This window comes from Musa acuminata, chromosome BXJ1-11 (genome assembly GCF_036884655.1).
Source record: "Musa acuminata AAA Group cultivar baxijiao chromosome BXJ1-11, Cavendish_Baxijiao_AAA, whole genome shotgun sequence".
NCBI lineage: Eukaryota > Viridiplantae > Streptophyta > Magnoliopsida > Zingiberales > Musaceae > Musa > Musa acuminata.
In genome coordinates, this window is record NC_088337.1 from 2,346,897 (window position 1) to 2,369,265 (window position 22,369).

At 42.0% G+C, this 22,369-nt stretch overlaps 2 protein-coding genes across 3 annotated transcripts; both read right to left on the bottom strand.

The window, feature by feature from the left end:
- Positions 1-8,069: 8,069 nt before the first annotated feature.
- Positions 8,070-11,525, bottom strand: LOC135596539 (uncharacterized). Its single transcript, XM_065088590.1, has 3 exons — positions 11,359-11,525; positions 8,718-8,888; positions 8,070-8,359 (listed from the first exon to the last, which is right to left on the bottom strand). The coding sequence occupies exons 1-3, from the start codon at positions 11,458-11,460 to the stop codon at positions 8,276-8,278; spliced, it is 357 nt and encodes a 118-aa protein (XP_064944662.1). The 5' UTR covers positions 11,461-11,525; the 3' UTR covers positions 8,070-8,275.
- Positions 11,526-11,824: 299 nt separating this feature from the next.
- LOC103970282 (NAC domain-containing protein 37) lies at positions 11,825-15,554 on the bottom strand. Of its 2 annotated transcripts, XM_009384000.3 has the most exons (4): positions 15,427-15,554; positions 13,214-13,370; positions 12,836-13,107; positions 11,825-12,460 (listed from the first exon to the last, which is right to left on the bottom strand). In XM_009384000.3, the coding sequence occupies exons 2-4, from the start codon at positions 13,365-13,367 to the stop codon at positions 11,918-11,920; spliced, it is 969 nt and encodes a 322-aa protein (XP_009382275.2). In that variant the 5' UTR covers positions 13,368-13,370; positions 15,427-15,554; the 3' UTR covers positions 11,825-11,917. The 2 variants fall into 2 exon arrangements, with proteins under 2 accessions (XP_009382275.2, XP_064944663.1); XM_065088591.1 differs by lacking the exon at positions 15,427-15,554 and having other exon boundaries at positions 13,214-14,039.
- Positions 15,555-22,369: the final 6,815 nt, after the last annotated feature.

Below are 22,369 nucleotides of genomic sequence, written 5' to 3' on the forward strand. Positions count from 1 at the left end.
CAGGGCAATAAATGCGAAGACGAGGGGGAGGGGGGATGCGTTTACTCGAATGGAGGGACGATGAAGAGAGGTCACGCGGCAGGCATTTCGCCGTCGTCGGCTACTACGCCTCATGCGTTCGGCAGGGGGAGGAGAGGGGATGAGGGAATGTAGTTTGGTCACCCACTATTCCATAAATCCAGCCTCAAAACAATGAGAGGGAATCGCCAACGCTAAAAACTAATAGGAACCGCAATTGACATAGGGACCACCACCATAAATGTATGTGTAAAGGTTTCCTGATGGAGACCGATACGATGATTATTTTTGCAATAATCAAAACAATCTTACCAAAATAGATCACTAATATTTGCAATGTCAAACACTTAATCCTCGCACAAATCTTTTCTCAAACGTGGAACAAATCTTTTTTCTAATCATATATCATTGGGATTTAGGTCTTTATATTCTGACTTAGCATTAGAAAGATTTTGTTTGAGATATTATGAACTACCTTATTGGTGAACAAATGTGTCGCGACTGATGAGTGAGCATGATCTAATCCACGGGTCGATGTCGGGAGTCTTCCGTCGGTTGAGCTCGATGCCGAGATCGACCGGGCCCTCGCGACGGGGTGTTGATTAGCGTTTCTCGGTGTGTCGATCCGGGCGCCGTTTATGCCAAGCCGCATCTCTTCGTCTCCGAGGTGGTTGGCAGCTCGTCTTCGTACACTGGATGGCGATTCTCGGGTTGAGACACTCGCGAGCCGTGGGCGGTCCCTTTCCTGCAAAAATGGCCTTCGTCGGGTGATTCCCGACTTTGGCCCCTCCGAATAGCAAGTCAGTGGAGTGTTCAATTGATTTTGCCTCTCCCCAGGGCCAGATGCCGGTCAGAGGTCTTTATATTACTGTACGAGGGTCGGTTGTACGCGGGTTGGCATGGTGGACGTGCCAAACAGTGCCCTTGGTACGGATTTTGACTTGGTGTGTCTTGGGGCGGCGCCATCTCGGGATTCCCGGGACGAGACATGCCAAGCAGCACCTTGGTACAGATTCTGACCTGGCGTGTGGCGTCGATCGTGACGTATCTTGGGCCCAAAATACACCATATCACTTCTCTGTCCCCCCCCCCCCCCGGCGTGTCGTGGGGTCCCTAAAGGGTCGGGAGGCATGCTTGGGTCGGAATGCTACGATTGTGTTGATTGCTTGCGAGGGGAAGCTGGATTGGCTCGTCGTGAGGCATTTTTGAGGGGCGACGTCCCGTGCCCTGGGAAAGGTCAACTCTGTGGATTGGGCGGCTAGGACCAAACGAGGCGGGACTGATGTGTTGCAAGTCGGATAATCGGTTTGGCACGGCTCAGAGTTAGGACCGGCGAGTTGCAAGTCGGAGATCGAGCTGGAGCGACTCGGTTAGAGATTTGATGAGTTGCAAGTCAGAGATCGACGTTGAGCGACTCGAGCAATGGACTAGATTGGTGAGGTGTGGCTCGAGCGTCGGACTAGCCGAGATACGTGGCTCGGGCGTTGGATTTGGCCGAGGTACGACTCGGGCGTTGGATTGGTCGAGATGCAACTCGAGCGTTGGATTTGACCGAGATGCGACTCGGGCATTAGATTGGCCAAGATGCGACTCGGGCGTTAGATTGGTCGAGATGCGACTCGGGCGTTAGATTGGTCGAGATGCGACTCGGGCGTTGGATTTGGTCGAGATGCGACTCGGGCGTTAGATTGGTCGAGATGTGACTCGAGCGTTGGATTTGGTCGAGATGCAACTCGGGCATTAGATTGGCCACGATACGACCCAGGCAGGAGCTAGACTTGTGGGCTGAGTGACTATACTCGGGCTCAGGTTTTGGTGTCGGCGGGTCGTAAGTCGGGAGCGAGCTGGAGCGACCCGGGCTGTAGCTAGACCCGTGGGCCGAGTGACTATACTCGGGCTCAGGTTTCGGTGCCGACGGGTGACAAGTTGAGAGCGATCTGGAGCAACCCGAGTAGGAGCTGGACCTGTGGGTCAAGTGACTATACTCGGGCTCAGAATCTGGTGCCGGTGGGTTGCAAGTTGAGGGTCTGATCTAGAGCGACTCGAGCAAGAGCTGGGCCGGCGAGCCGCAGGTCGGGAACCGATCTTGCGAGCCTATGGACCTCTTGTCATGAGTGGCTTTTCGACGAGAGATTTTGGATGATGAGGCATCTTTCGATGGGTCCCCTGGGACATGGAGTTGCTTCTCGGGGTTTTTTGAGATAGTGCCCGAGGTGACCATTTCAGATCAAGTCCTCGATTTGATTCTGGAGGTCACGGCAATCTTCCGTGCCGTGGCCATAGTCCCGGTGGAACATGCTCAAAGGGAGAGGCGGGGGCCTCGGGAGCAGTAGCTCTTGTCAGTCGGGCCTCTGGCGAGGTTGTACCGGGGCTGCTGAGGTTGTTCCCTGGGATTGTTCCGCCCTTGGCCTCTTGCTGTCCATGCGCTTTCCCGCCACCAAAGCTTCGACGATGATGTACTGGTTGGCATGCTGGAGCATCTTGGGGATGGTTACTAGTGGCTTCTCGATCAGTGACAAGAAGAACCTTGAAGGCTTCAAGCCCATCAGAAATGCCTGCATGATTAAAGAGGCGTGAGCATCCGGGAATCCTCGGATTTCAGTGGTGAAACGTGACACAAACTGAGAGAGTGACTCGTCTTTGTGCTGAGATAACATGAGCAGGGTGGCCATGGAAGGACGTGATTGAGGGCTGGCGCAGCCGGCTGAACCATGCTCATGTCGGCCCCCTGAAGGTGGTCGGGAATGCCCGACACATCAGTGCATCGGAGGTGCTATAGAGGGTTATCTAAGCCCGAAACACGGCGACATGCTCCGCGGGGTCGGAGCCGTCGTCGTACGTCTCCAATGCGGGCATCCTAAAGTTGAGGGGTACAGTCTTGTTTTGTATTTCCTGAGTGAAAGGGGATATGCCTGAGCCACCTTCGTTCAACTCGCACTTCGATTTCTGGAACTCACGCTGGAACTCGTTCAGGCGTTGGTTGACACAGGACAGCTGGATCCTGAACGAGTCATCCGCCGAGTCGGACGATATGGTGTCGGGCTCGAAGTGGGGCGGTGTGATTCGACAGGGTGCAGGTATGCTCTGCTCGGGCGGACCTCTCGGGTCCGTTGTTTGGTCTCCAGCTTCTCCCGTCCCAACCTGCTCCCTGCTCGGCCATTGTCGGCTCGGGTCAATCGGGGGAGCTGCTAGCCGCACGATTTGGGGAATGAGTGGGACGAGCGTCTGCATCATCCCTGCCATCGCTTGTACTTGCTTGGTCAAGCTGAGGAACGCCTTGGGCGATACAACCGAGGATCCCGTGATAAGTCTTGGGGGTGATAACCCCGGGTCATTGAACGGGCGCCAGTAGTGATCTGGCGTTGAGGCCAGGATCCCCCATCTCGAAAGATAGGGAGGGGCTAATCTTCGGGCCCGACAAAAGGGTGATCGGTCGGTGGTTCTCCCTCGGGTAGAGCTCCCGCATGATGCTCTTACGACATGGCCCTTCTTCTAGCGTCAAAGTGTTGGTGAACAAATGTGCCGCGATTGATGAATTAGCATGGCCTGGTCCACGTGTCGATGTCGGGAGTCTTCTGTCGGCTGAGCTAGATGCCGAGGTTGACCGGGCCCTCGCGACGGGGTGTTGATCAACATTCCTCGGTGTGCCAATCCGGGTGTCGTTTATGCCGAGCTGTGTCTCTCCATCTCCGGGGTGGTTGGCAGCTCGTCTTCGTACACTAGATGACGATTCCCGGGTTGAGATGCTCGCGGGTCGTGGGCAGCTACTTTCCTGCAAAAATGGCCTTCGTCGAGTGATTCCCGACTTTAGCCCCTCCGACGAGCAAGTCAGTGGAGTGTTCAATTGATTTTGCCTCTCCCCAGGGCCAGATGCCGACAATAGGTCTTTATATTACTGTACGAGAGTCGGTTGTACGCGGGTTGGCGTGGTGGACGTGACAAACAGTGCCTTAGTACGGATTCTGACTTGGTGTGTCTTGGGGGCGGCACCGTCTCGGAATTCCCGGGACGAGACGTGTCAAGCAGCGCCTTGGTATGGTTTTTGACCTGGCGTGTAGCGTCGGCTGTGACGTGTCTTTGGCTCAAAATATACCATATCATACCTAATCTTGTAGGATCCTCGTCAACGATATTGAGAAATTTAAATCGAAGTCTAAAAATCAAGTTGGGATATTTAAATAGAAAATCTCTATCCTCATATGCGGACCAAATTAAATGGAGCTCAAACACATTAGGTTTACTACAAAAATTGGCATTAAGAAAGAATAAATACAAGAGTAATCGATCTAACAAAACTAAAGCTTTTATAAGTGATAGGGCATATTTTGGTACTACTCTCACAGGAACAGTCAGGAGCCTCATGGCTGATATAGTGTCGCGTCGACGTGGCACCTTGGACTCGGGTTGAACGATGGCATGTCCCGCATTGTCCGAGGTCATACGAGACGATGTCGTATAACACAAAGCTGCTCCGGAAAGCTCGGAACGACGTTGTGCGGCATAGATCTGTGCAAGTCGATCGACGCTTGCACAAGAGGTATAAGTTGACCGCCCGAGGAGTCAACTGCAATTAATCGATCATGTATGATCGGCCCTCGTATATAGGTATAAAAGCTAACCCCTTAATCAGTGCCAAGAGAAGGGAATTTTTGGACATTCAACTCCTTTATCCACATAACACTGACTCAAATTTTAGAGGGATCGAGTCGAGAAATCCCCCCCCCCCCCCCCAAACGTAGCCTATGTATAGGTGTCCGACGACGAATAAGCAGGCCAATCACCAAAAGAAAAGATTGTGTTCGAGAGACGAGTCTTAAACTCAATCCGACCCGACGCTTGCTTCCACCACCCGAGCATCCGCGTGGATAACCTTGCGCATTCAAGATTGGATCAAGTCGTGCTGACACATCGATCATAACGTAAAGGTTCACTAACAATAAGTGATAGAAAAATTATTTACCCTCGATCATATAGCCTAATCTACACAAGAAGATCAAAGACTCCAATCAACGACTAAGCCACGTACCCTTTGTAAAAAGAAAAAAGAAAAACCACAGACAGTTAAATATAAAATACCTGAAGAATATAAAGGGCCCATTAGACTCCATAATTAAGACCATTCACACCTCGTTCTCCTCCATTCGTTACTGACTTGGAAGCCCCATCCAATCTTAATCCAACACTAGATCAGATGTTCGAGATGCATCAAAGAACTTTTTGCATGTGAAGGTCCGCACCAAGTTCAACCGTTCCATGATATCCTCCCTTGACAATAAGAAAAGGATGTCAATTAATTAGGAAACTAAAGGTATGTGCTTGATTAACTTGTGAGTCAAAAATGAAGCATACATGCAGCAGCAGCAGACTTGAATGCATAGTCTTTGTCCTCTATTCTCCCTACAGCGAGGAAGTCAGAGTCCGAAATCATAACTCCAGCATGATGATAAACAAGTCCACAGGAATGTGATCGCTACAAGAGATGAGGATTTCGGGGGGGACGGAAAACAAGGAGGATTGTTCCCCTATGGAATCCGGGAAAAGTGGTTGTCGCATCCCTCGTTGTATTAGAATAACCTTCGACAGTTTAATAGTTCACAGCAGCCGTATGTATCATCATAAGCTTTCACGGGTTCCACTCGCTCCAAAAGTGAAATATTTCTTCGTGGCGGATGCCCACTCCCTAGTGGCCTTCATGATCGCCGGAGATGGAGATGGAGATGGCCGGCCTAAGTCCTTTAAGTCGAGTCAAAGCATCAATGTCAGTCAGTCAATCTTGACTTTTCTGCCATCCTTGGAATGCGATTTGGTCCGCTTCTGTCGACTCTTTTTATCAATCCGAGCGTGAATGTGGTACTTAAAATGTCATAAACGTCGATGATATCTAGATTAGTTCGATCTACATCAAGTATCAATCTGCACGAAGATCAGATTTGAATTAGTTAATTCATAACAATATTGATAAGGTATATTTTGGGTCCAAGATACGTCACAATCGATGTCACGCCACGTTACAGTCAGTCACGAGAGCCACGTTACAGTCAGTCACGAGAGCTTGGCCTACCGCGCTATAACCGAGAAACGCTGATCAACACCCCGTCGCGAGGGTCCGACCTATCTCGACATCCAGCTCAGTCGAGAGAAGACTCCCGACATCGATCCGTGGACCAAACCGTGCTGACTCATGCACATTTACTCACCAACAAATATGACATCCTTGTTAGTTCAAAGATTAAAAATTGAAGTTTCAAGTAAATAAAAATTGGCTTGTCATTATGATCTGATGAGTGTTTTATAGTGACCTTAATCCAAAAAACATTGTGGTATGGATGAAATATTTCTCCAGAATTTTAAAGGGCTGAAGATTCATGAGTCTTTCAACTTGTTTGAAAAGCTAGCTGTAAATAATAAGAAAAACTGTGAGAACGTTATCTTTCTTTCTTTGGTAGTTTTCATTTCATTGGCAATTAAAAAAATTTTCAATAAAAATGAGACTAAATTTAGTGGCCAATTTATCATATTCGTTTTTACTAGGTGGGGCTTGTTTACTTGGACGAAAATACCCATAGATTTTACTTAAACGACTTGATCACATATGCTAATTAAAAAATCTCTAATTTTAATATTAATCATCATAATTTTTAAAAAAATTAAAAAAAATTACTACTCATGACTCTATGAAATTCTAAGTTGATTTAATGAAAATTGATCAGTCGAAATTGAACTAAGTTACACACGATCTTTAATTTTAATAATTAATTATTATATTAAAAAAAAATGATACTAATCATTTAAAATCATGTCATAGTGATTATGTGAAAGTTTATTTACTTTCGCAAAAATAGATCAAGTTACACTCAAAATTGAACTAAGTTACACTCAATATCGTAACCTATTAAAAATATTTAATTTTGATAATTAATTATCATAAAATTCTAAAAAAAATGAACAAAAATAATACTAATCATCTTATATGATGACCAAATAGTTTGGTGAAGTTTGAGTTAGTAAATTAAAATTTACTAAGTTTAATTTGAACATCATATCACAAAACATATTAAAAAAAATATCATTTTAATATTTAGTTATCATAAAATCTAAAAAAAAAGGGTATTGATTATTTTAAAATCATGTCATAATAATTCTGTGTAAGATTGGATTAGTTAAGTATAAATTGATAAAGTTCCACTCAATCATAATATCAATTCAAAAATATCCTAAATTTAATCATTAATTAATTATCATATATTCTTTAAAAAAATATTAATCATCTAAGAATCAAGTTATAGTTATTCTGTGACAGTTTAGGTTGAACTAGTAAATATTGACCCAGTTATATAGGAAATTCAACTAAGTTACACTCATCATAGAACATATATTAGTTTAGTTCATGAACTTTTTTGTCATTTATAAAAAAAAATGTCCCTGGGTAAAAACAAATATGAGGAACATCAATAATAAAAACTTTTCCTAGTAAAATGCCCTAAATTAATTTCAAAATATTACTCTGATGAAAAATGAATAACACATTTTTTATGCTATCTACAAAACGAGATTTTTAATTTTGGATACCAAACGGTCTTGCATGTTAGGTACAAAGCAAAGATTTTAATGTAGGTATCGGATCCATACCAATCCTAGACTAAGTTGTATCAGCATTCCACTTGTTGATACATTAGGTTGTACTAAGTATGGAGAAAAAAATTCATAAAAAATAAAAAAAAAATATTAAAAGAAGCTGTTGACCAATACATGCCTACACTAGGATGTAAGGCTGATGTATTCTTGTGCCAACATGCTAATACCATCCATACCAAACACTATCAAATGATATTTCGAACCCCAGCACAAACTATCAGCCAACTCTCTTTTGTAAACAAAAAAAGAAGAAAGAATCTCCATCTTTTAGTAATTTTGTACTCAGTTCTGATACACAAACATCAAAAGATATATATGTAAAAATGAAGAGTTGAAGAATCAGCCAACTAATCGAAACTTCTATCCTAGGGTATCCCAAGAAAGACCATCTCGTAATGTCCAAAAGATACACAAAGGAAGTTAAGGGTACTAGCTTTACTGACAGAAAAACCAAGATCCATTATGTTTTGAATCTTCATGTAAAATCAATATGAGTTTCTGCCAAAACAAATAATACTGCAACATGACATGCACCAAAAGACACTTGAATTATGGCACACTTACAAATAGGCATGCAGCAACTTCCTCTCCACTTTGGATTTGCTTTGGTCCTGAGCACCTCCTAATCTGAGCTTAGTTTTCTAGGACTGCTGGATTTGCTGAGGACAAAAACACCTAGTATGATGAAAAAGGCACCTACAAACCACTGATGATTAAGGAACACATGTTAGAAGTAGAAATCAAGAGCAGGAAATGAATAATTGCTCAATATGACAAGTCATGCCTCAACAAATTTCAACATGTTTTTGTCCCAGGCTAACTAAGTTGGTGTGAAAACTAGCATATTAGAAAGTAGTTGAATGGCAAGCTTATCTTCCACCAAGATTTTGCAAATAAAAATAGTTTATCATGGTTTCTCTTTCAAATGGAAAATCTCATGGTCCTTATAGTTTCCATCAACTATTAGGAAGAGCAGCTGCGGAAAGGCCAAATTCAACCATCTTTTCTGTTCAGATACATCTATAGATTGTGCGGAAAAGTATGCATCTGAATCACTGGATTACCTGTGAAGAAAGGGGCTCTTTAAAGAGGAAAAATCCTGCTAGACCTGAAGTTAGGAAATTAGCTGCAAAGTTTGTGACAGTAGCTTGCAGAGACGACAGAGCTTTAAGGCTATTAACATAGCAGCCCCACATAATGACATTGAACAATATAACCAGGCCATATCTAGGAATCTGCAAGGTTAAAATACGGAAGATGTGTCAGTAGAAGGTAGAACATGCACAAAGATTAGGACAGAAATTACAAAAAATTGAGGGTAATTAATTCAAAGACACTGCCAACTAGAGTGAATCAGTCTGGGATAGTTGCAAGAATTTCTGAGATATTTTTCAAGACAATTTACAGTGAGCTATGGATTAATTCAAATTTGAGAAGGATCAATGGAAGATTTGTTGAAGTTCTACAAAAGACTTGGGTTTGACATAAACCCAAAATGAGTGCAGGCAGCTCTCATAATTATGCATACATAGATACATATACATAGAGAGAGAAATATTTGCCTATAAACCACAATGGGCAGTTGAAGGGTACTGATACTTGAGAATTCCCTTGAAATCAGGGAGGGGGAGCATTCATTTAAAGTCCCCTTGAAACTTGGAGAAATCTTGGGAGGAAAAATAACGAACATGACATGATGCACTATAGCAAGCATGTTCAAATAAAGGGCAGCAAAAAACCTGATGAGATAATGAAAGCAAGCCACAAGCAATAAAATTACAAGGGAAAGATAAAGTGTTGTGGAACTTAGCTATCAAAATGTTCAATGACATCTGAATATAATGAGTACATGGCTCATGTATGTGTTGTTAGATTTATGACATGTTTTACAAAAATTGTTTACAAGTATCAATAGTGTTTTGCTTCCAGAGTATTAACTAGGAATTTGCATCTTTGAATTAAGTTTTTCAAAACAGTTTGTTACGATATTCAAAATAGGATTCAGATGACAAACAAGCAAATGAACCGAATAACCTTCCAACAAGAAGCTTCAGAATTCTCAAGCATACCAGAATTCTTGGAAGTGAAACCTAATAAGAAGATTGATCTCAGGTCAACAACAAGCCGTATGACAATGTAGAAGGTAATGCCTCGATCAACAAATTCCACTTGGATTGGAAAATTCATTTTGTTTGGGTTAAGGTTGTTGAATGAAAAAAGTTCTGAAAACCGGATCCAGCATGAGGGCAATCAAGCAATTACATACTGTATGACATAATGCAACTGCGAATGTGACTTGTATTTAAAAGTACAGGATACACTAGTACAAAATGAACACATTATAAAGCAATTAGGACAATATGAAACATATTATAAAGCAATGGGAAATTAGAAGCCAGGCCTTAGCACAATAGGAAGGTCGTTCCTTTGTGATCTGGGTAAATTCACAAAAATTGTCTCTCTATGTATGGGGATAAGGCTGTTTACATAGATCCTTCCCAGAATCTGAATTTGGCAAGAGACTCATGTACTAAGCCATATTTATTATAAAGCAAAAGAACAGTCAATTCTTTCCACTGATCAAGAACATATGATGGTTGTAAGCAATGAGGACTAGTTAAAGTAGTCACTAGGAGAACTTGGTTGTCCAAGCACTGACTACGTAACCCCTATCATACACAGTACAGCACGAGAGCACCTCCAGATGCATCAGCGCATCTGGCTGCTGTATCGCCTGCTTGTTAGGACAGTACAACATGAGCAGATAAAACCAGATAATTTAATTCCTAGAAGACACTACCTAGGCAAACAAAGCATGGAATTAAAATATCACTAGCAGTGCTTGGGTTGGTCCTAAATCAAGTTGTTTCTGAATGTTCATAACACATATTTCATATTTGACTTATATTTTGTAAATTTCAAAATGAATCCAGGCTACCCACTAACCAGGGTATGTTTCAATTCATGCCACTTTTTATACAACATACTTTCAGGTAAACCAGGGGTTCAGCAACAGCCTTAACATATTTGGTCCGGCTCAGAATAAAACTCTACTCATATATGCAGATTCATTAGCCTGATGACACTTTACATATGCAAGATTTCTTGTGAAAAAAGTGCAATTAGTGCAATAGTTGGTAGCATATCGTACGTGTTACTCGTTAAGCGTCCTCTTTGTGAAAATGATTGGTTCTTATCAGAGACAATCGGTCTGACATAGCAAAAACGGGGTTTTCTTGCTTGTATTCATCATTAAGGGATAATTTTTCCACATTCAAACTGCACCAAAAAAAAGAAAACCCTCTAGAAAATCTGTTGATGTTGTTCTTACTATCAAGAAAAAAACTGTTAACTTGTAATGAAAATTGTTCAACATCTTCAACTGTTTTAAGGAAGTAAAACCGATGACATATCAGGCCAATTAAACGAATATATAGGCGCAATCGGGACTACTTGTTTCTTCTTGGATACCCAATCTACACCAAATATTACATCTAGGTTAACTAAATCTCACATCAGGACCAAGTTGGTGAACCAAAACCAGATCCCAATTCTCTGTCGCCGATCTGGCGAATCGTTGTTGGTCGAACTGGATTGGAAATAAAAGATCAATGAAGGAGGAGATAGAGAATGCTATGAATTTGTTCTTGTGTTGGATGAGGACCTCAGTTCCATGCGACGGAAGGAAATAGAGGCGGCGTTTACCTGAGAAGGGACGAACTTCGCGGAGACGGCGGCCAGGGCGGCATTTAGGCCGGCGGAGAGCGCCCACGCGTAGCCTCGCCGGTGACCGCCGGCCAACGACATGATGGACGAGAGCCAAACGGGAGCGCGCGACCTGATCGGGACGGAGGCTGTGGCGACATCACCAGCATCTTGATGTCAAATTATGGTCGGCTCGGTTTGGTCGAAACCTGACCCGATCAATCACCGGGTCAACATACATCGAGTTGGACCAAAGATCATACTACCAAGCAACTGTGCTTGATTGCAATCCGACCCGACCACGAAATAACAACCGAACAGTTCTTGACTCGAACCGGACTCGTGCGTCCGGTGGCCCGTCTACAATGTGTGATATGACGGTGTTGAGCTCAATGTCCTAATCCAATATGAACCAGATATTTTTCTTCTATATAAATAGATATAGATATCTATCAGAGGAAAAGTATTTATGATGTCATCCAAAGCTTCATTTATATTAATTAGTAAGAAGAAATGACAGTCCTGATCAAGTCATCAAACCATAATACATACCATAGACTCATTGCTCGAATATACAGATGCCTGTTTCACAGTTCGACCCACCGGAGCTACGGAACGCGTTGAACTTTCCCACTTCCTCCGACTCACTCTGAAGCAGCAGCAGCGCCATCTCCGAGTCATTATCTGCAACAAAATCTGAGACGACCTGTGCGCTCACGGAACTACTGCCCTCTTGGCCCAACTGGGACGCCACGAACTTGTCGAGCGCCCTCCAATCGGTCACAATCTCCATGCCATTCGGCGTCCTCGCTTGCTCCTCATCCTCTTCGTCCAACACCGTCATCTTCGAGCTCGGTCGAGTCGCCGGTGTCAGGGATGGGCTCTCGAGCTGAGGGAGCTTCACAAATTGTTCGTCAGACTCTGTCTCTTGCTTGCACTGAAGAGTTACGGGTTGCTTCTGGAGATGTATCATCGGATCGATCATGGAGTTCATCCTGCCGGTGTAGTCGTAGCCGTAGCTGCAGCTCCAAACGTCGGCTAAGATCCTTGTGGGGGAGGTGGCTCGTTTCTTGAATGCGCGGCATACAACCCATCCTTCTTCCTGTGAATGGGGATATGAGCAGAAGAAGACGTCACATAGTCGATCCATAACTCGTCAAAGAAAGGAAGTAGATTACTAATTTCTGAAAGGAGTATAAGCTTTTAATGCACGGAAGCAACAATCTAAGACACTCCTCATTTGATAGTTTTCTTTGGAAGGTTATGAGAAGCACTACTCAAGAACAAAAGCTTCATTCTTGCCCTCTAAATGGAACTGTGGAAGCAGCAGAAACGAAGCAAGTGGATTGACCTGTCTCAAAAAAAGTTGGTGCACGCTCAGAAAGTGTTTCTTCTAAACAAGTCGTGGGCAACTTTGCTACTGCGTGAGCTAAATGAGCATGATAGAGGGGAAGGTCAAGGTGAAGTTTGAGCTTGCCTGTTGTGGTCCGTTCTCGTCGGATTCGAGTCTGTACTCATGCATGATCCAGTCCGTCTTCTGCCCGTTTGGTGCCCTTCCTTTGTAGAAGACGAGGGTCTTTCTCATGCCGATGAGCTTGTTCTTGTCGTGCACCGCCTTGTCTCTCCCGGTTGCCTTCCAGAACCCGGCCATCGTTGCCCTGTTCGTCCTTGTACCGGTTGGATACTTCTTGTCCTTGTGGCTGAAGAAGTACCACTCACTTTGTTCTTCGTATCCGATCCGACACCGTTCTTCGAACATTGAGAATACGGAAGAAAAAGATCATCATAATCTCTTTTTACATTCACATAGAGAATTTTACGTGGAAAATAGATAGTTAATTGTTGCCCTACTAACCTTGGAGATCCCATGGCTCGATTCTGTAGAGATCAATGTCTCTGATAACATCCAGGTCTATCTTTTGAGAAGCCACCTTCTTCTTAAGGTAATAGCCAACGAGCTCCTCGTCTGTGGGATGGAACCTGAACCCTGGAGGAACACACGATTCCATCGTCTGCATCGAATTCGTCAACACTTTAACAAGACGTAAACAAGGATAACGCTATAAAAAGGAAGCTCTTCGATGAACTCGTGCTTCTCCATCCTACAAAGGATGTAGACTTAAAAATCTTTGGCATGTGGTTTCCTGAAATCAAGAGGAAGTTGTGGGAGTCAGGAGTGCACGGAAGTCTGAAGGAAGCCAGGGACATGCAGTAGTTCCTGCTATGATGCTGTCCCTTGAATGTGAATGGTGGAAATCATTCGTCTGCACCACGTACTCTCTAAGTCCAGAAAAATAAAACCATAGCTCAATACATAATATAAGATGGAAGGAAGGAAAGTGTGGTGCAGAACGAGAGAGGACTCCTTGACGATTGACATGGTTGTAAGGTGAACTGTGGAGTAGCAGCAGGCAGGTGGACAACAGCAACCCAACAACAAAAAGAAAAGTACTCATTGTCTTCACAGGTTGGTCCTTCTATTTGATGAATCATGACTTCTGGCACGAGAACTTGGATGTACCTAAACTTCAAGTTCGGTTTTGCCTCCTTCTTGGAGAATATTTCTGATCATTTTATTTTGGATAATGCCTCGTGGGGTACCTAAGGAGCATTTTGATTGCCGGCTGGAGTACGAGATATTAATTACATCAAGAATTGAAATAAATATATAAAGGATCATTAGGTTTTGGATCCCAAAAACAATCTCTCTCCTCTCAAGTGTTCATGTATTTCCTACACTCTGTAAGTTACGAGACAAAATTGCAGCTAGAGGTTTGCCAGCTACTATCTTAATGATGATCTGCATGTAGCCTGTTACAGAGCATTGAGAAATATTTACTCTATGTGACGGATAAGCTTTAGTATTGGATGCTGCACGGAGCAAGGGAGTGCAGGTTAAGGTCCCAACAAGCATGGCGACAAGTGGCTGACGTTTGCTAGGAAAGAGAGCACGCGCTTCTTGTCTGAGGGAAATCTAAAGAGAAGAACAAGATGGGGGTTGTGGTGGGATCAAAAAAGGGCAGATGGAGGGAGGGGAAGCCGACTTTTCTGAGGTCAGGCCTGCCGAGGAGGAGCTAAAAAGGAGCGAGCTTGGCTCGCCACGACTGACTCCCTTGTCTCCTTGTCTTGGAATTCCATGGCACACCTTTGCACCGTGGCCTTGGCAGCATAACTTATTACAGCAAGGAAGGAACCCTAGCTAGAATGGTCCATCTTCCTCCTGGGTGTGCCAGAAGCAAGAAGATTCACCAAAGAGAAGAGAAATAATAGACACGTCGATTAAAATAGCAGCTCTTTTTTGTGTTATCGAAAGGAGAAAAATCCGCGATCTATTGAAGATAAATCCTTTTGCGTGATCACCAAACCTCACGAATCATAAAAATGAAGAATTCAAAGCTTCATAACCTGCATGCATCTCAGTAGAAACATGATAAGACTAATGTTTCTGATTCTACAATTCGAGTGTTCTGTTGTCGCAGAGGTCATATATTGGGAACATGTATTAGTATCCTGCAAGATCTTTTGTTCTTGTTGACAATCCGCAGTAGCTAAGTCTGAGTGAACAAGATCTTCCTGCTGCTAGGTTATACCTAGCTTGTTCTAGAATCCAACTGCTGCGGCATCCTATAATTGGCTGAGTTTGTAATCATCTGGAAGAACATCTGTTAAGATGTATATCTATAGGAAAATCCCACACTTGATCACAATATGCACTCTAAATCGACAGTCTAAAGGCCTATTCATGATATATCTGAAAACCCTAAGATACAAACCTGTACCAGCTGCCTGTTCTAAATGGATAAAGACTGTTACGATCAAGAAATATCTAAGATCTTCAGGTTTAGACAGGTGAAACCCTAACAAGGTAAAACGATAGCTATGCTTAGATATCAATGGTTCATGACACAGAAAACTAGAGATCAATCGATGATCTTAACATCCTGAAATGACGAAGAAGATTGTAACCAAGGAAATCAACGTCAGAATTGCATCAGTGAGGAGAAAAGGAGAGAGGAAAGGAGAAAGCAGGCACATCGATACATATCTATCACAATGGCTGACACATACCTTCAGACACTTTCAACAGCGCTGGTTATACTTTTGCTGAATAACAAGGTTATGAAAGAGAGAGAGAGAGGCAACTTTTGGAAGGAGACGAGCTGCAGAAAGAGTTAGAAGCTTTGTCTTAAGAAGAGAGAGGAGGAAGGAGAAGGTGGAGGGTGTACAGAAAAGAGAGGACCCCTTACCGCTCGATTACGCGTGGGTTGATGAAACGACGGACCTGTCCCCCCCCCATTTAGTGACGTCACACACACACACTCTCTCTCTCTCTCCATGTATGCACACCTTCCCAAGCTTTTGACCTTTCTCCTAATTCCTCTTTCCCACCACCATCCCTCGAGTGCTTTTCGACCATCTTATCATACAAGACTCCTCCCTGCCTTCCCCCTCCGGTACCATTATCCATCCCATCTCGAGCTGGTAATCCCTCGACATCGACTTAGTTTAATTGGCTGCAGGATGTAAAGTGGTCGGGGAACCCCGTACACAGATGGGCACAGTGTTCGGGGTGAGAGCAACACCGATGTGAGCTTCCATCGATTCCATATTCCTCCAGGCTTCTCCGTCTCGGTTGGTTGACATTCTGTCTCACCCTCATTGGCTGTACTCATCTGATGATGCCCATCTTGACTCGGCAGAAATCAAAGCTCAAAGCATAATCGAGAAGTTTGACAACAAAGAGCTTTGTCAGTGATCCAACCATTGACGATATAATAATCGATCGACTTTTCCTCTTCCGTGATTCCAGTTCCACATACTTAATGAGGCCAGGGGGTCAAGTTTCTTGACCTTGATGAGCCATGGTCAAATCCAAGACATCCCGAAGCAAGTCAACCATTGCAGTGCTCGATCTTAAATATGCTCCCTTCACACTCAAGAGCTAGCCTTTCTACTATAGGCGTGCATGGTGTTCAAACTTGTCAGGGTAAATACATAATTTCCATACTTACTATGATATACTTTATTTTAGATGGTATAACTCTTTTATCAAGTAAAAGGAGGAGATTACAAACTTCTCTCCTTCTCTCTCTCTCTCTCTCTTTCTTTCTTTTTTCTTTCTATTTTTCAAGTATATATCATATAAGTTTATATAATGTCAAGAACAAGGAATAACTCTCAAACTTAATTATTTGTTTGCATGACATTGGTTTCCGATGAAGTCTAGAAAATTACCTCGGTTGAATACTTGGGCATCGTCTCCACAATAAATCATTCTCGGGTTGAGAAACCTAAGGCCAAAAACTGGATACTAATATTGCTACTTGCCATTAAATGTTGTGAGAGCATAAGTAAGATATACCGATACAATTGTAGATAGTTGGGATGAAGCTATAATCCACCTCTATCAAGGATAAATCCCCACTCTAATGAATCATCAATTATTTCGTGCTTTCTTTTCTCAAAAGGATAGCTATGAGACATAAACAATACATGAGGTTAGGACCATGGTCTTACACTCGAAGCCTAAGAAAGTAGATGGCATCAAGCCAAGCCTGGCGGAATGATGGTGAAGACTGAAGAGACATGGAAGACCCACCAATCGAAGGACCGTGATGTCTTACTCTCACAGCGGTGACTCTTACCCCGCATATCAAATTATTCTTGTTATTATTATTTTATTTTCAAGCCGAGGATAATTAATGGCTTTAAAGAGATCATTAGCTTAATCACGTTTAGATAATTAACTTCAAAGAGATTATTATTTTTCTAACTTCACGCTTCTCATGAACATATTCAGATGTTATTTTCCAGCAAAATTAATTCCAATTATGTGATGCCATCATCATATTCTGAAGCGTTGTTTCAGTAGGCATGTGAAAGGCTATGATGATAATTTTTGTGGGAGTTAACGCATGCTCTTATGTGAAGCTAAATGAGCTGCTCAAGATGTGCAACGAAGAACAAAGCGTGAGCCATCGGATGTCGGTCGTGTGGCAGATTTGTGGTGGTTGTCCGGTTGTGTTCGGTGACCACCTTATAGAAAATCTAAAGGCTTTCGCAAAGGAGGAGGACACATCATCAGTGAATGGATAAAAGGGAGTCCTAAAGAAAGTATTCTGAGACAAAATTAGAAACCAAGATAGGGAGATATCTACATGGAAATGTGGTCGGCCATAACATCGGTCGAGTACTTCTCGACCAAGAGGTTACATTAGTTTACGAGAGAAGTTTTGAAGTGGCTGCCATTCAAGCAGTCCACTGTGGATTATTTTTAATAGCATTTTGAAACCTTCTGAAGATAAATAATGTCCAGTCGGGAGAGATCTCTGACACTCTTCCCCGGTTATGATTGGCTGCCGGTGGCACAGTCTGATGGCTTCTTAATAAAGAAATTAATGTATAAGAAGATTGTTGCCAATTAAAAGCTCCTTTAAGATATATATACCATGCAACAAAAGCTGAGTCCTTTCCTGAAACCTCGCCACCCTTACCATGTTAATTATTTGCTTAGCAAATGTATTATTGCAGAATAAGGCGCACAGAGAGAGAGAGAGAGAGAGAGAGGCCCGAAGGCCACGGAAGTGGGACGGCGCCGGGCGACGCCGACATGTCGTCCACTTCGGACGGCCGTGGCGGCCCCGACTTCCCAGCTTCCAATCCGATGATGAGCAACTAGACCTCATCATTACGGCGTTACCACCACCAGCCTACGTTCCGCCACGCGTACGACGCAGTTGGACATGGCGGTGACGGACGCCGACCGACGCTGAAGAATGCTGGCCTTTTGATAGGACTGTTGATTTTTCTGCATAACTACTGTAGATAAAAACAATTAAAAAATATTAAAAGTATTTTTAATCTGAAGTATTTTGGGTTGATCCAAAATACTTATTTATATTAACTAAAAGATAAAACATAAAATTATAAAATAATAAAAAATTCTATCATCTCTCGATAAATCTTTTTATCCTAATCTATTTATTTAAATCTAAATTTTTATATTTTATTTTATCTAATTTTAACTATTTAAATTAATATTATCACACCCCCTTAATTCAAATAGATATAATTTGAAGTTGTCTTAAAAAAAAATAAATCTTTTCTTTCGCTTTTGTGAAGATATTGACAAACTGGTATTCGGTGTTGTAATAGTTTATTTGAAAATTTTCTTTATCAATTAGTTCTATAGGTTTGTAAGTCTTCTTGATCTTCACAGGATTGAAAGTCATTTTAAGTTTTGATAGATTTTTGAAGAGTTTGAGTTTGACTTGTAGTATAACTTTTGGCCCCTTTTTTTTCAAACTTTATAGTAGTTTATTTTACACTCTTTGGAATTGCATCCATCATTTTTTCATCTTTAACCTTCTTCGAAACCTTTAATAGTTGCTCATCTTCACTTTTCTTAGAAGATTTTTAGAACTATTGTAGTCTTTTTATGTTTGAGACTTCATAGCTTATTGCCCTCTTATCAATTCATCAATAGTAATGTATGCATGTAAGGAGAAATCCAAAAATAATAAGAAAAATATTTTATTTTTTTCATCCTTATAGTTGTTATCAATTTTCTAAATTTCTTATAATAAATCAAGTAATTTTCATCATAAAAAATAACATAATATTTTTTTCTCATCAATTGTCATATACTAATAAGATTTTATTTTAAATTAAAAATAAATATCACATGATCAATAAATTTTTTACTAGATTTGGTATTGATAGCAATTGTTCCTTTTCCTTACACTTAAATATTGCTATTGTTTCCCATTTGTACTATAGATCTAATTGAATCATCAAATTTTTATAATATTACTATATCCACTATCCGAAAACTAAATAGATTTAGAATATTTTCTTCATCTTTTTTTCGTCATTATTTTCTCCTGATAATTTGTTTATTTTTTGTTCTAACAATCATTTTCAAGATTGATCATATTTTTCATCGTAAGAGTATAGAGGAATATTTTGATTTTTATTTTTGTACTAATAGTCTTTTTCAATATATTTAATTTTTTAGTAATAAAAATATCAATGGATTTTTTTGCTATCTTCATTAGAGTCCATCTGACTCTCATTTAATCGACTACATCCTTTACTATTTTGATCTCTCCGTTGAGATTTGATTTCTAACTTTTTTTTTTCATTTTTTTGATCTATTTTCATTTGAAAATCATGTTATGAACTAAAAGGGAGTTCATTAATTCATCAATATACTAGTATCTTTAGTTTCTTCTATAGTAATAAAAATCATATCAAAATTTGAATATACTAATCTTCATTTCTTTTTTTAATTGATGTACTCATGTTGATCTTCTTTGAACCTGATATCATACTGTTGGCCTTTTTACAAAATTTTCGGGAGAAAAGAAAGAGAATGGTAGAAAAGAGTCGTACTTTTAATTTGGATTGATCCAAAAACATATATTTATACTGATTAAAAGATAGAGTATAAATTTTTTAAAATAATAAAAAAATCTATCATATCATAATAATTCTTTTTTATTTTAATCTATTTTTTTTATTTTGTTTTTTTTATCTTATCTAATCCTAATTATTTGAATTAATCTTATCAAAGAAGACATGTACGTGAATTAATCTATTTATACGACTTGCTCCGTGCACTTTGGTCCGTATACCGCACCGAACAATAAGATAGGAGAGGACTCCGATGTGAGAGAGTGAGAGAGATAGAGAGAGAGAGAGAGAGAGAGAGAGAGAGAGAGAGAGAAAATGGGGGTGCAAACCATTCGGCTGCTGAGATAAAGAAAGGATGCCATGATGGACGCGGATCGGTGACCTCGCAGCCGTTGCCATATTGGCTCGTCCGCTGGAGATGGCTCTTCCGCCCACTTCGGCGCTGAGGATCCATTTCTTGTTTGACTACTACTACTACATGTACATGGTGTGGTTATACTCTGCTGCTTGACCTCATGAGAAGACTTACGCTTTTACTATTATGCATGGCTTCGCGTTTGCCAGTCTCCATAGCAATCAACGTCATTTGACCGACCATATGAAGTTCTGATGAAGATTAGAGTTGATGGTGCTGAGGGAGACGGCCCGGCTGCTATTTGGTCTAAATCTTATCCAACCTCACATCTACTGGTTCGAATTGCCAATACCTTAACATTAAGCCCCTTTGAACCCCACCTAAAGCATATGAGCCCTCGTTCTGAGGCCACTATATTATCGGATCAGTAACCAGCATCGATCGGTATCCCAACAGAATTTTGAAATTTCGAATACAGATCCTCATTTTAATCTGTTAACTTTTTGGATCCGGATGCGGATGGTAGATGGATGGATCCACCCATGACGATCCAAATTAGCATCCTAAGTGTTCACCCCTGGGCGTCATGTTGTCACGGACAAAGTTCTAAATAGGATGTTTGATATAATACTTATATATGTCCGTGTCTTTTGGTTTGTTCATACTTTCCACAGCATATAGAGGAACGGTCGAAAGCTTAAAAGCCCCATTTTAGTTGGGTTTGGTGGCTTTCTCAGGCTTGTAAATAAAGGTTATGTTATGCGGACATTTGTGAGAAATATTCGATCTGTAGTAAACCATTTTGATCCTTTGTTGTATAACCGTTCAGAGCTTGTAAAGTCTGTTTGTAATTTGCATTGTTTATGAAGTATTTCCTGAAATGTTTGCTTGTGGATCCCGGGTGAGGCGTTTTCTCTAACTCATTTTCTCTTTTGTAGATCCCAAGGGACTATGGGAGGTTTCGGGGAGGTTGATCTTTGCAGACGGACATGCAAGGGTGCTGTACGACTTAGGCAAAACTAGTTAAGTCCATGACAATATGGTATATGTTGTTATCGATCCTATTGCTATTCCGTCTCAGGGACTAGTTGATACATTAAACGCTGCAATTAGAGATGGACATATTGTTATTTTATGGATAACAATTCAATTCAAGGTTTAAGTTTACTATGTTACGAGCCACTAATCTGACTCTTCCGATCATGAAATCATTATCCTATAATTTAATCCGTTTTATTTTCAACTGACCAAAGCAAACGATCTCACCTTTAGTTGCAGTCAGCAGGGATCAAATTGGCTCTAAAAAAAATTGAATAAAATTAAAATTGGACTAAATGATCTTGTCAATGCTCCCTCCTGTAGGAGAGCCAAGGACTCATAGTCGAGGTGTATGGCTCGGAAACGAGTTTGCTCGGTTGGGGTATAAGCCTCTGTCTCTCATCCTAGCGCCAAAAATGTTAACGAACTTCTCAAACCTTGATCGAGGTGTCAGCACGGCTTGGTCCGATTGTTGATGTCCAAGATCGCCCCTACTACGAGGCCTTTGTTGGGTCGAGTTGAGCTCGGGGTTAACTTCACACTTGATCCTCCTATCGGCATCCGATCAGCTTCATTATCATTAGGCTCCTACACACTGGCCTAGGTCGGTAGGGGGGAGGGATTCCCGACCTGACATCTCCGAAGATCAAGTTAGCACTTGTGGTTTAGAGGAGTTAAGCTTTCTGGAAGAGGTGTGTCATGATGCGTTGGCCGAACGAAGAGGTGTGTCATGATGCGTTGGCCAACTTGTGCAGGTGGTTCGTTGGCACTACTAATTAGTCGCCAAAACGTTGTTTGTTTCTTCTCTGTTGCCTTTTTATTATTGTAACTGTGAATGTGCCTAATAGGATGTGTTTATGCGTCGTCCTTCTTGTTTTGATTTCTCGATCAGTGGTGGCAGCTTGGGCTCGACCCGTCGATGACCTTTAAGCACCTGATGCGACCGGGTGCCTGGGAATTGGCTCCGCGCAGGAAGATACTAGCGGTGCAAAACGTTAGCGACGGTGCGGTCGCAGGATGCGACACTCGGACACGCGTCGGCGTGTATTTGGAGCAATCATCGGTTGTGCAGCATGGCAGAAGGCCACGTGAAGGGCTGCTTCACGAGGGCGGTCCCACCCCATCGTCCCCTCCTCGTGGTCTCATCTACGTCACTCCTCTCGTAAAAGGGCAAGCAGCACCGCTAACCACCACCTCGGCGAA

Excerpts from the sequence above, each read along its gene's own strand:
- LOC135596539 (XM_065088590.1), bottom strand. The coding sequence starts at position 11,460 with ATGTCGTTGGCCGGCGGTCACCGGCGAGGCTACGCGTGGGCGCTCTCC. Across the intron at positions 8,889-11,358 it reads CGAAGTTCGTCCCTTCTCAG|ATTCCTAGATATGGCCTGGT; the intron begins GTAAACGCCGCC and ends TTAACCTTGCAG. Across the intron at positions 8,360-8,717 it reads AAGAGCCCCTTTCTTCACAG|TGGTTTGTAGGTGCCTTTTT; the intron begins GTAATCCAGTGA and ends CTTAATCATCAG.
- LOC103970282 (XM_065088591.1), bottom strand. The coding sequence starts at position 13,376 with ATGCAGACGATGGAATCGTGTGTTCCTCCAGGGTTCAGGTTCCATCCC. Across the intron at positions 13,108-13,213 it reads CGAGCCATGGGATCTCCAAG|AACGGTGTCGGATCGGATAC; the intron begins GTTAGTAGGGCA and ends CAATGTTCGAAG. Across the intron at positions 12,461-12,835 it reads ACGAGAACGGACCACAACAG|GAAGAAGGATGGGTTGTATG; the intron begins GCAAGCTCAAAC and ends CCCCATTCACAG.